Here is a 13,038-nt window from a genome sequence, read left to right as displayed (position 1 = left end):
TGGTAGTAACAAGAAACAAACAGCTAAATTTAAAAAAGTGATTTCTTTTTTTTTTTTTTTTTTTTTTTTTACTATTTAAGGCCAGTTTTCCTTTAATAATAGAAAAAAAAATAGGGGATATCCATTACCATTTACCACCAAATGAAAGCCCAATTTGTCCTGGAAAAAAAGCAAGATATAATTCACCTGGATGTACAAAGTAGTTGTGATGATATGTATAGTTTTACTAACACATGTCAACATTGTAAAATTTTACTTAAGTTTTAAGATTTGTTTTACCCTTAGGCGTGAAGGGGTTAAATAGAAAGATTTAGGCCTTTTTACATAGGCAGCCAGAGAAAGAGGAAGGGGAGGGTAAAATACAGCTGCAAGGGGGCTGTTCACATTTTGCACCAAATTTAACATGGAGGTAGCACTGTCTATCAAACTTGGTGATTTAAGTCATTGAAACTGTACAGCAACTGGCAGCCAAACACCTGGCTTGCAGTTGCAGTGCATTAGTCCCACTGTAAAATGCTGTTCAGGGAAAAAAAAACAAAAAAACAAGCTTGACACCTGACAGCAGCTGCATAACAACATTCTGAAAGTGATCCATTGCGGTTTGCTTTTTAAAGCATGGGCTTGTGTGCTTAATTGTCACAAGCCACTAAAATATGTAGGAGAATGCATGTCAAATGTGAAAATCATATAAACATCTTCAATGTACACAGCAATAATCATTAATAATCTGTATGTGTATACTGAAAACACATGATACTATAATATATTGCAGTATATAAGTAAACCTAAAATATCTTGTCTTGTTTAGATATGTACCCTATTCGATTGGTGGGTGGCTTGAACAGATGTGCTGGACGTGTGGAAATATATGATGGAACACAGTGGGGAACAGTATGTGATGACATATGGAACATCAATAATGCTGATGTTGTGTGCCGACAGTTGAAATGTGGGTCTGGTGTTGCAGCTCTAAGTAATGCTCATTTTGGACCGGGTAATGGAAGTATTCTTCTTGATAATGTGGAATGTATTGGAAATGAGCAGTACCTTTACCAATGTAATCATAGTGGATGGGGCTCCCATAACTGTGGACATCAGGAAGACGCAAGTGTCATCTGCTCAGGTATATGATTGTTGCTCTTATAATACCACATATACAGGTTATGGTATGCATAGAAAGATATGCTTTAATTGAAATGATTTAAACAAGTAAAGATACAAATGTAACAGGTTGCACTGTAAAATTAATGCTCCCAATGAACACACTCATAATTCAGTGATTTGATTTCTCCTGGCTATTTCTGTAGGATGAATTCTAACCATGCTTAAATGTGAGATAAATGTAAGTTACATGTGAGACCTACAACACTTTGAAAACAGGAAAAACCTATGTGTCAGGTAATAAAATCCCCAATACAAAACATGATGGCCAAAAATTAACCTCTGACTATGTACAGTATTTCATAAGTCTGTACAAACCAGACATTTATTGAACCTCATAAAGACCATAAATGAGAGAGCAGTGTTTTTTTTTTTTTGTTGCAAGATGTAAAATTAGAAAAACATACAACAAAAAAACGAGTTGTTGAGTCAACACCACTACTAAAGAAAAGAGTGTAACTAAATTTAAAGTGCCAAATATAGGAACCCAAGATATTCTTTTATTTAATAATCCAAATGTCAAAACATGTATACATTATACTATTTAAAATTAAAGGATAAGTTCACCTACATAAAAAAAATAATAACATACAATTTTTTGCAGGTTAAAAAAAAATATTAATGCTCATTTTTTTACCTGCAAAAAGATTTTGTATTACTTATTTTTACCAGGACTCATGCAGACTATCAGCTCAAGTTGTCTGCTAATACAGGAAGGCTGTTACACAATGACAGAAAGCATCAATGAACTAGCTAGAGCACTCAACAGTGCCCTGGTAGTTCATTGAAAACTAAAGACCAACAGTTGCAAAGGCTGTCGGTACTTGCAGCTCTCCCATTCATAGAACTCGTATTGTAATAATATCAAACAGATCACATTGGTGGCGAGACTTATTCTATGCACAATAAAGATTATAAATGAATCATCCAATTGAAATTTTCACATGACAGACCATTAAGGCCATACACATCAGCAATGGGATATAATCAGTGCCTTCTGTATACAGCAGAGGGCATATGTAAATCATCTCATTATATTCTCTTTATGCAGTGGATTTTTGTAATCATGAGCATCCAACTACTTTACATTGGGTCATACTGAGAAGAAGAAGTCCTCAGTACATATGACACCCCACTTCAACATGTAACACAGATGCCTCCAGCATAAAAACCAATAGATGTGTTGGCTTGCATCTGAATAGCATTATTATACCCACATGTGTTGTAATATGCACCAAAAAGTCCCCCCATTCTGGAAATGATCTAAGTCAATCAATGATCCATGTCCCAACTGTGGACAACCACTTAAAGCTGAAATGTGGCCCATTCATGGCATAAAGCAATCAGCATTCATAAACAGTCCCCGCCAGCCATTGAGACTGAGATATGTAAAGTTGAAGGATATACTTATCAGTCCATCAAATCATGGGTCCACAATCATGGTTCTTTATATCTTAATCCATCCGTTGGTAAATGTAAATAGTAAATACAAAAACGAGTAAGCCTGGGAGGAAAAAAATTACTTTGGAAACCAAGTGTAAATCATTGTTAAATTACTTATTCACTATACAACTCAGCCATCCAAAGCTTTTGCCAAAATTACTCAAAATGCATTTATACAAATATATACAAAAAATGATGAATTCTCTTTCTCCATACCCACCTACCCTTGCCTGGTATTACTCATATACTAAAGAGAGTTAAACTCTTCTCCATTCAAACAATACAGTAGACATGTGCGAGTCATTTTGTTACGAATCGAAATTCGGACAAATTTATGTTATTCGGAGATTCAGATGTACCTGAATCACTGAATCACAACAGTAACAAATTTCAACTAATCCAAAATAAATGAAATTGAAACAACAAATTTATTTGTGTTGATTAGTTTCATTTGCAACTTCAGATGGTTTTTTTGAGTTCAGTAATATGTGTCACACTCTGTATTGTTATGATTGGCCAAGCCAAAGTCACAAGCAAATCGCATTGAAGTCACAAGCAAGTGGCAATGCAAAGTCACACTGGAAACATAACGAATTAATCTGAATCTTCTGAAATAACTTCTGAAAATTGATTCATGAATTGATTCACAACAAATATATGGAACAAATCCAAATATATGAAACTAATTCCAAAAACAAATAATTTGAACATAATGAATATGACTAAATTAAATGACTGACCTATCGAATATATCCAAAATCAATTGTCATGCACATCTCTACAATACATACCTAGTTTAAAGTATATAGCAACCCTTACCTTGTTAAACAGCCCATTCTGTTTAAAATAGAAATGAAAGGCAAAATATGTGTGTGTATATGTATATGTGTGTATATATATATATATACATATATATATATATATATATATATATATATATATATATACACACACACACACACACAATATATTGCCAAAATTATTGGGACGCCTGCCTTTACATGCACATGAATTTTATTGGCATCCCAGTCTTAGTCTGCAGGGTTCAATATTGAGATGGTCCACCCTTTGCAGCTATAACAGCTTCAACTCTTCTGGGAAGGATGTCCATAGTGTTTAGGAGTGTGTCTATGGGAATGTTTGACCAGCTAGCTGTCGGATCGGGGGGACCAGGGGCCGGACTAAGTGTCATTTCTGCCCGCTGCCCTGTTCCTCTGCTATTTGCATGAGTCTTGTCTGACAGGTTTTCATGACTTCAAGATAAAATAGGTGACAGGGGAAGGATCTCCAGCACACAGTTGTGATTGACATCCTCAGCTCTGTTCCCTGTGTGCTGTGTGAAGGGGGGAAGGTGTCCCTTCCCTCCTATCAGAGCTCTCCTCACTAAGCTCTACAGTGTGTATTTTCAGCTCCCAACCCTTTGTTTTCTGACAGCTCAGACAAGCTGTATAAATTCTGAAATTTGAACAGCTGTAGAGAAGAGAAGACGGCAGATAAACAGGTATAATTTATGTAGGAGGATTTGTTTCATCTCTGTGTGTCACCTGAGGCAAGTCATTTCACTGGCTATAATTAAGGGTTTAGAACCACATTAACTATGTTAGTCTGTGCTCTTCTCTCTGTCAATAAAAGGAAATCACATGTGGAGACACCTGGAGACAACTATCTAAGGGATCCCCCTTAGTTGGGAGATTTACTCTCTTCTCGCTCTGTCACCTAGACCAGGGGTCTCCAAACTTCCTAAACAAAAAGCCAGGTTATTGTTCTTCAAACTTTAAGGAGGGCTGGACTGTGGCCAGCGGGAGTGAACATTTTCCTGGCATTAGAGGGAGTAAACATTGCAACATTTGGTATTGGGGGAGGAACAGTGCCATATCACGGCTACATCCCATCTCTTCAACCTAACCACATCTTTTGCATTAGCACAATGTATACAGTCCACCACTCACTCTGATGGGAATACATTAGACCTTGTTTTCTCCCGTCTTTGCACTCCCTACAACCTCACAAACACCCCCTTTCCTCTGTCTGATCACAATCTCATCACCTTCACAGTGTGCTCGTCTTCAAATACCTATCCCTCCAAGCGGAAAACAATTACCCGCAGAAACCTTCACAACTTGAACCCTGCTCCTTTCCACTCTGCAACTGACCAACTCTATGACAGAATCTCTCCCCTGTCCTGCCCTCACCTGGCCACTGCTGTCTATAACAGTTCGCTTTCATCCGCATTAGACTCACTTGCTCCTCTAACAACACAAAGCATCAGGCTACGACCGTTACAACCTTGGCAGGCTGATGGCACCAGAAATCTTAAACGACATAGTCGTGCGCTGGAGCGATTGTGGCGTAAAACCAAATCTCAACAAGCATTCACTCTATATAAATCTGCTTTCTTAACATACAATTCCTCCCTTCATGCTGCCAAACAAGCCTACTTTGTCACTCTTATTAATACCTTGTCATCCAGTCCTCGTCGTCTCTTCTCTACTTTCTCCACCTCCACCCCCACCCAGTACCTCACTCACTGCTCACGAGATTGCAAATCATTTCAAAAACAAGATTGACGCAATTCGTAGGGGCATTGCCACAGCACAGACATCCATCCCACTTAGCATACCTTATACTAAACCTCCCTCAACACTTTCCTCTTTTGACCTTGCTACTACCAAAGAGGCCACTAAGGTTTTCTCAGACGCCCGTCTCACTACCTGCCCCCTGGATCCTGTCCCCTCACAACTACTACGGTCACCCTCTTCTTCGATCCTATGCTCCCTCACTCACATCTTCAATCTCTCCCTCTCTACTGGTACCTTCCCCTCTAAAGCATGTGCACATCACTCCCATACTTAAAAAGCCCTCCCTGGACCCCACCAACCTGAACAACTTAAGACCCATCTCCCTGCTGCCATTTACCTCTAAACTCCTAGAACGCTTAGTCTACAATTGCCTGAGCTCCCACCTCACCGACAACAACCTTCTTGACCCTCTACAGTCTGGCTTTCACTCACTCCACTCCACTGAAACTGCCCTACTAAAACTCACTAATGATATACTAACTGCTAAAACCAATGGCCACTACGCCGTACTCTTACTACTTGACCTATCTGCGGCTTTTGAAATGGTTGACCATTCCCTCCTCCTCAAAAAACTCCACTCTCTTGGCCTCAGAGACTCTGCTCTCTTCTGGTTCTCCTACCTATCGCAGCGCTCCTTCAGCGTTACCAATAACGCTGCCTCCTCCTCTTCACTCCCTCTTTCTGTAGGGGTCCCTCAAGGTTCTGTCCTTGGACCCCTTCTCTTCTTCATCTACACCTCCTCCCTTCATCACTTGATAAACTCCCATGGCTTTAAGTACCATCTCTATGCTGATGACACACAAATCTATCTTTCTACCCCTCACCTCACCCCTTCAGTCTCCTCTGGCATCACTAACCTACTAAGTGACATATCAGCATGGATGTCACTCCACTTCCTCAAACTCAATCTTTCCAAAACTGAGCTCTTAGTATTCCCCCCAGCCCATGCCCCCTCCCCTGACTTCTCCATCAAGATCAATAATACAATCATCATTCCCTCCCCTCATGCCAGGGTACTAGGTGTAATCCTAGACTCCCATCTGTCCTTTCAGCCCCAAATCCAATCGCTGTCCAAATCTTGTAGACTTCACCTCTGCAACATCTCAAAGATACGCCCGTTCCTAACCTCAGAAACCACTAAGCAATTTATCCACTCCCTTGTTTTATCTCGCCTTGACTATTGTAACTCCCTCCTCATTGGCCTACCTCATCGCAGGCTATCCCCTCTTCAGTCTATCATGAATGCTGCTGCCAGACTCATCCACCTTACTAACCGTTCTGTATCAGCCACCCCTCTCTGCCAATCCCTCCACTGGCTTCCTATTGCCCAACGGATACAATTCAAAACACTAACAACGTATAAAGCCATTTATAACTCTGCTCCAAATTACATCACCAATCTTGTCTCTAAATATCACCCAAACCGTACTCTCCACTCCTCGCAAGACCTCCTACTCTCTAGCTCCCTTGTCTCCTCCTCCCATGCTCATCCCCAGGACTTCTCCAGAGCTTCCCCAATCCTCTGGAACTCTCTACCCCAATTTATCAGACTATTGCCTACTCTGCTCACTTTTAGGCGATCTCTAAAAACCTATCTCTTCAGGGAAGCCTATCCTGCCCTCAGCTAATACTGGAATCTTCTACTCTTCCAACCTGTCCATCCCCCACAGTTACTACCTTTTGTACCACTAGCCCCTCCCTCCTAGATTGTAAGCTCCAAGGAGCAGGGCCTGCAAATCCCTCTTGTATTGTTGCTGTATTGTCTCCCGTTATATAGCAAAGCGCTGAGCAAACTGTTGGCGCTATATAAATCCTGTATAATAATAATAAAATCATTGGGTGGAATAGTGCCCCATTATTGCTGTCAATGGGAGAAATGGTGCTGTATTGTTGGTGTCAGTTGGCAGAACAGTGTTTTGTATCAATGGGAGGAATAATGCCCCAAGGGCCAGATGAAGGCAAGCAAAGGGCCACATCTGGCCCCAGGGCCGCAGTTTGGAGACCACTGTCCTAGATAAAAAGTGAAGGCAAATCTCCTCAATGGGACACCAATGAGACCATATAAATGTATCTAGTGTCAGTTTTTGTTAAAAATATGAACTGTTTTACCTGTCAAAGGATTTGTGCTCCTTTTCAGTTAGCCTTTAGTCATCTAGATGGCACAGGTTAACGTGTTCACAACTGAGGTGGTCATCACTCTCCTGTAAGTAGGTTCATACTTTTAGACGAACAATTCTGTGCAAAGTAATGGTTGGCTCAGAGTGTTGACTCTTTTCTATCACTCAAAGTGCTGCTATGTAATGGGTTAAGGGGCTATAGGGCATATAAAGAAATATGACTGAGCAGGGCTTTCAGCATGTTTATAGGCAGGATTGTAGACTCTTACAAATTATTCTGCGCTGTTCAATTGCACAATCTCACTCCTGCATTTTCTTTAATATATTGCTGGCAGGAGATAATAGCAAAGTTTTTTTTTTTTTGGTTTTAACCACCTGATCCGCAGAAGGTTTTACTCCCTTCATGACCAGACCATTTTTTTTGCTATTCAGCATGGTGCTACTTTAACTGGCAAATGCACAGTCATGCAACACTTTATGCAAATGAATGTATATAATTTGTTTCACCCAAATAGAGCTTTCTTTTGGTAGTATTTGATCACCACTGGGTTTTTTAGTGGGTATCTTCTGCACATGATAGGTAATAAGCTGAGCACATCTTCACTTACTGTACAAAGGTAATTAAGCATTCCCTGAGTGGACATTCTCTACTCCTTTAGTAAATCAAGGCTGTCCACAAACTAACTGAAGCAAACCATTCCATACTTGCTGGGGGAGAGGGGCTATAAAAACAAAGCAACTGAGCCATGTTTTTCTGCCTCCTGACCATCCATCTAAGTCAGTGGTTCTTAACCTGGGTTCGATCGAACCCCAGGGGTTCGATGAGTCAGTCTCGGTGGTTCGGCGGAGGTGACCCACACCCGACTCATATGATTTGTGATGACATGCCCCGCTTGTCCATCATTGGCTGCAGGTGGTCGCGCAACATCGCTTAGCCCAGTGGTCGGCAAGCCGCGGCTCTTGTGTGCCGGGCGCCCGCTCCCCTCCCTCCTCTCGGGCGGCAGGGACTCAAATGCAATGATTGGCCAGTCTCGCTGCCACTCACATCCTGATAGCCAGTGATTGGCTGTCAGGATGTGTGTAGGCGGGGCAGCGTGACGAACGTGAGAGGAGCTAGGCTCCTCTCACAGTCCGCCCTGAAGACCGGAACGGCGCGGGAATACAGCGAGAGGAACGCGCGGAGCAAAGGTAAGTGAATTGGCACAGGGGGGACTTGGGGACTTAATATGGGGGATGAATTAATATGGGGAATGAATGACTATAGGGGGGATGAATTACTATATGGGGGATGAATTATTATATGGGGGATGAATTACTATATGGGGGATGTATTACTATATGGGGGATGAATTACTATATGGGGGATGAATTACTATATGGGGGATGAATTATTATATGGGGGATGAATTACTATATGGGGGATGTATTACTATATGGGGGATGTATTACTATATGGGGGATGAATTACTATATGGGGGATGAATTACTATATGGGGGATGTATTACTATGGGGGATGAATTACTATATGGGGGATGAATTACTATTGGGGATGAATTACTATATGGGGGATGAATTACTATATGGGGAAGGAATTACTATAGGGGGGATGAATTACTATATGGGGGATGAATTACTATATGGGGGGATGAATTACTATGGGGGATGAATTACTATATGGGGGATGAATTACTATATGGGAAATGAATTACTATGGGGGATGAATTACTATATGGGGGATGAATTACTATATGGGGGATGAATTACTATATGGGGGATGAATTTTCATACCGTTTGTTACAACATATCTTTGCGAGCAATCCTTTTCGAGGATGCTGGACATAAAGACGAAGAAAAGGAACAGACTTTGTTGCGAAAATGACATGAGAGTGGCACTTGCCAAGGTAATGCCGCGCATTTCTGAAATGGCCTCTGAAAGACAACAGCAGAAGTCACACTGATTTGCGGTAAATATTCATTATTTTGTTTTTGTGTGAAAATCATGTTTTAATGGTTTTGTTCTTTGTTCTTAATGGTTTTGTTCATTTTGTGCACCTATGTATAAATATATACCTATGTTTTGAATTTTAAAAATCATATTTTATTTTTCCAATTAAGAAGGGTTCGGTGAATGCGCATATGAAACTGGTGGGGTTCAGTACCTCCAAAAAGGTTAAGAACCACTGATCTAAGTGCTAAAATACAGCTTGGCTCGCAGTTGCAATGCATTAGTCTCACTTTAAATTGCTGAGAAATAAAACATCTGGGTATCCTCTTTAATGCCCGACAGCAGCTGCTTAGCCACACTCTAAAAAGCGATCCACTGTGGAACACTTTTCAAAGCATGGGTTAATGTGAACTAATTGTCACAAGCCACTAAAAATATGTAAGAATCGCATGTCAAATGTGAAAATCATATAAAGATCTTTAATGTACACAGCAATAATTTAAAATACTGTATGTGTTCACTGAAAATATGTGATACATTGCAATAAATGTAAACCTAAAATATCTTGTCTTGTTTAGATATGTACCCTATTCGATTAGTGGGTGGCTTGGACAGATGTGCTGGACGTGTGGAAATATATGATGGAACACAGTGGGGAACAGTATGTGATGACATATGGAACATCAATAATGCTGATGTTGTGTGCCGACAGTTGAAATGTGGGTCTGGTGTTGCAGCTCTAAGCAATGCTCATTTTGGACCGGGTAATGGGAGTATTCTTCTTGATAATGTGCAATGTGTTGGAAGTGAGCAGTACCTTTACCAATGTAATCATAATGGATGGGGCTCCCATAACTGTGGACACTATGAAGACGCAAGTGTCATCTGCTCAGGTATATGATTGTCACACTTATAACACCACATATACAGGTTTTGGTATGCATAGAAAGATATTCTTTAATTTAAATTATTTAAAAATACATAACCTTGGTCTCTCCCAGCTATTTCCATAGAATATACAGTATATTAGCCATGCTTCATAGTTATCTGTAAGATCCACAACACTTTGAAATAAGGAAAACCTGTCTCAGGCAACAAACCCTAACACCAAATGTTGACTAAAACACTAAAACACATGGAAAATGCAAGAGTTTGAACATAGCTAACTGTGAATGATTACTAAGTTCAGATTTGGGTCAAGCATGGGTTCAAGGTGTTCGCGGAAATGGTGAATTATGCTGCCTTTTGCAACCGACTACTGCACCGAGTAATACACATCCTGGCCTTAGAATTTAGATGGGTCATGAATTGGGGATTTTTTTGTGTGCCAGCCTACTCATTATAAAGGGATGAAAGGCAATGTTTCCAGCAGTTGTTTGTGAGTGTGAGTTGGAGTAGATAGGGAAAGCTAGCAATATGTTTATAGGGAGAACTAAGAGGAAATAGAGGGGGAGGAAATGGAACAAAATTCCAGGGGGAAGTTTCCCACCTTCCAAACCCAGAGAATTGCATGTCGGTGGGGTGAGATTGCTGAGGACACTGGTTTCATCAGTGACAAAGAGGACTTTGGGTGCTCTGTATCAGGCAATTTGTAGTAAATGAGCTCTTTCATGGTGAAATGACTTTGCAAGGATCCCTGGATTCAGGCCATAAAAAAAACTATTATTGGGTGACCACCCTTTTGGATTCTTAGTACAAGGGGTGGATCTAATGCTACCATTCCAGAGGAAGCACAAAATGCACCACTTAAAGGAGGTGCTATGAAAGAACCTCTCAGCCACATTGTGTGATAGTGGTTGGATCCTCAGTTGCTGCGGGCAACAAGCAGCACCTTAATCATATGATTGCAGACTATTTGTGGTCCAGGGCTGATGCGGACACTGTTCGAGGTGGGGACCCATGGAATGTTTTTCCAGGCTTCAGCACAGCAGGTGGTTTGTTAAAAAGAGACAAATTCACCTGTTCTCAGACACTACTGACTGGCTCAATTTAAATTGAACAAGTCCTGCTACAGCAATGAGTACACAACGTGTGTAGCTGATGCCACAAACTAATTTATTTATTTTCATCTTTATATATTCATCGAGCTCTCCCCTCCCCCCAACAAAAATTGGTACCTTCCATTATTAACCTGCCACCTCTGCTGGGCTATCAGCTTTTGCCACATCTCCTGGCTAAGGCTGGCCATACATTATACAATTATCTTCCAATTTTCTGCCCAATTTCCTTTAGATTTACCTTCAACTGTGTAGTGCAAGGGCCTGCCTAATTGGATACAACTGAAAGTGTTGTTTAGGTTTGTCCTCCTATTATATGGTTTTTGGTAAATCTAAACCAAAAATCTCCAGATAATCCTTTAATGCAGTGGTTCTCAACCTTTCTAATGCCGCGACCCCTTAATACAGTTCCTCATGTTGTGGTGACCCCCAACCATAAAATTATTTTCGTTGCTACTTCATAACTGTAATTTTGCAGTGGGAGGACTAGTGCCACATCATTGGTGTCAGTGGAAGGAGTAGTGCCCCATCACTGATGTCAGTGGGATGAATAGTGCCCCATCGTTGGTGTCAGTGGGGGGAATAGTGCCCCATCGTTGGTGTCAGTGGGGGGAATAGTGCCCCATCGTTGGTGTCAGTGGGGGGAATAGTGCCCCATCGTTGGTGTCAGTGGGGGGAATAGTGCCCCATCGTTGGTGTCAGTGGGGGGAATAGTGCCCCATCGTTGGTGTCAGTGGGGGGAATAGTGCCCCATCGTTGGTGTCAGTGGGGGGAATAGTGCCCCATCGTTGGTGTCAGTGGGGGGAATAGTGCCCCATCGTTGGTGTCAGTGGGGGGAATAGTGCCCCATCGTTGGTGTCAGTGGGGGGAATAGTGCCCCATCGTTGGTGTCAGTGGGGGGAATAGTGCCCCATCGTTGGTGTCAGTGGGAGGAATAGTGCCCCATCATTGGTGTCAGTGGGAGGAATAGTGCCCCATCGTTGGTGTCAGTGGGAGGAATAGTGCCCCATCATTGATGTCAGTGTGGTGGAGGGGGAAATAGTGCCCCATCTTTGGGGTCAGGAGGGGAATAGTGCCCCATCGTTGGTGTCGGTGGGGGGAGGAATAGTGCCCCATCATTGGTGTCAGTGGGGGGAATAGTGCCCCATCATTGGTGTCAGTGGGGGGGAATAGTGCCCCATCATTGGTGTCAGTGGGGGGAATAGTGCCCCATCATTGGTGTCAGTGGGAGGAATAGTGCCCCATCATTGGTGTCAGTGGGAGGAATAGTGCCCCATCATTGATGTCAGTGTGGTGGAGGGGGAAATAGTGCCCCATCTTTGGGGTCAGGGGGGGGGAATAGTGCCCCATCATTGGTGTTGGTGGGGGGAGGAATAGTGCCCCATTCTTGGTGTCAGTGGGGGGAGGAATAGTGCCCCATCGTTGGTGTCAGTGGGGGGGGAGGAATAGTGCCCCATCGTTGGTGTCAGTGGGGGGGGAGGAATAGTGCCCCATCGTTGGTGTCAGTGGGGGGGAGGAATAGTGCCCCATCGTTGGTGTCAGTGGGGGGGAGGAATAGTGCCCCATCGTTGGTGTCAGTGGGGGGGAGGAATAGTGCCCCATCATTGGTGTCAGTGGGGGGGAGGAATAGTGCCCCATCATTGGTGTCAGTGGGGGGGAGGAATAGTGCCCCATCATTGGTGTCAGTGCGGGGGGGAGGAAATAGTGCCCCATCATTGGTGTCAGTGGGAGAAATAGTGCCCCATTGTTGGTATTAGTGACACAAATGATGGGGCACTATTCCTCCCACTGACAC

At 42.4% G+C, this 13,038-nt stretch overlaps 1 protein-coding gene across 1 annotated transcript in view; it reads left to right on the top strand.

The window, feature by feature from the left end:
- LOC149469801 (scavenger receptor cysteine-rich domain-containing protein DMBT1-like) overlaps positions 1-13,038 on the top strand; it is a 94,073-nt gene that overhangs the window by 22,810 nt on the left and 58,225 nt on the right. The window contains exon 6 of the mRNA XM_089668524.1: positions 809-1,123. Coding sequence (XP_089524650.1) covers positions 809-1,123 — 315 coding nt within the window. The remainder of the gene's footprint in view (positions 1-808; positions 1,124-13,038) is intronic.

Source organism: Staurois parvus, unplaced genomic scaffold (genome assembly GCF_062004578.1).
Source record: "Staurois parvus isolate SC_StPar_1 unplaced genomic scaffold, SC_StPar_1.0 ptg000059l, whole genome shotgun sequence".
Classification (NCBI taxonomy): domain Eukaryota; kingdom Metazoa; phylum Chordata; class Amphibia; order Anura; family Ranidae; genus Staurois; species Staurois parvus.
The sequence above is the reverse complement of the archived record's forward strand: the minus strand, read 5'-3'. Positions and strand labels throughout refer to the sequence as shown.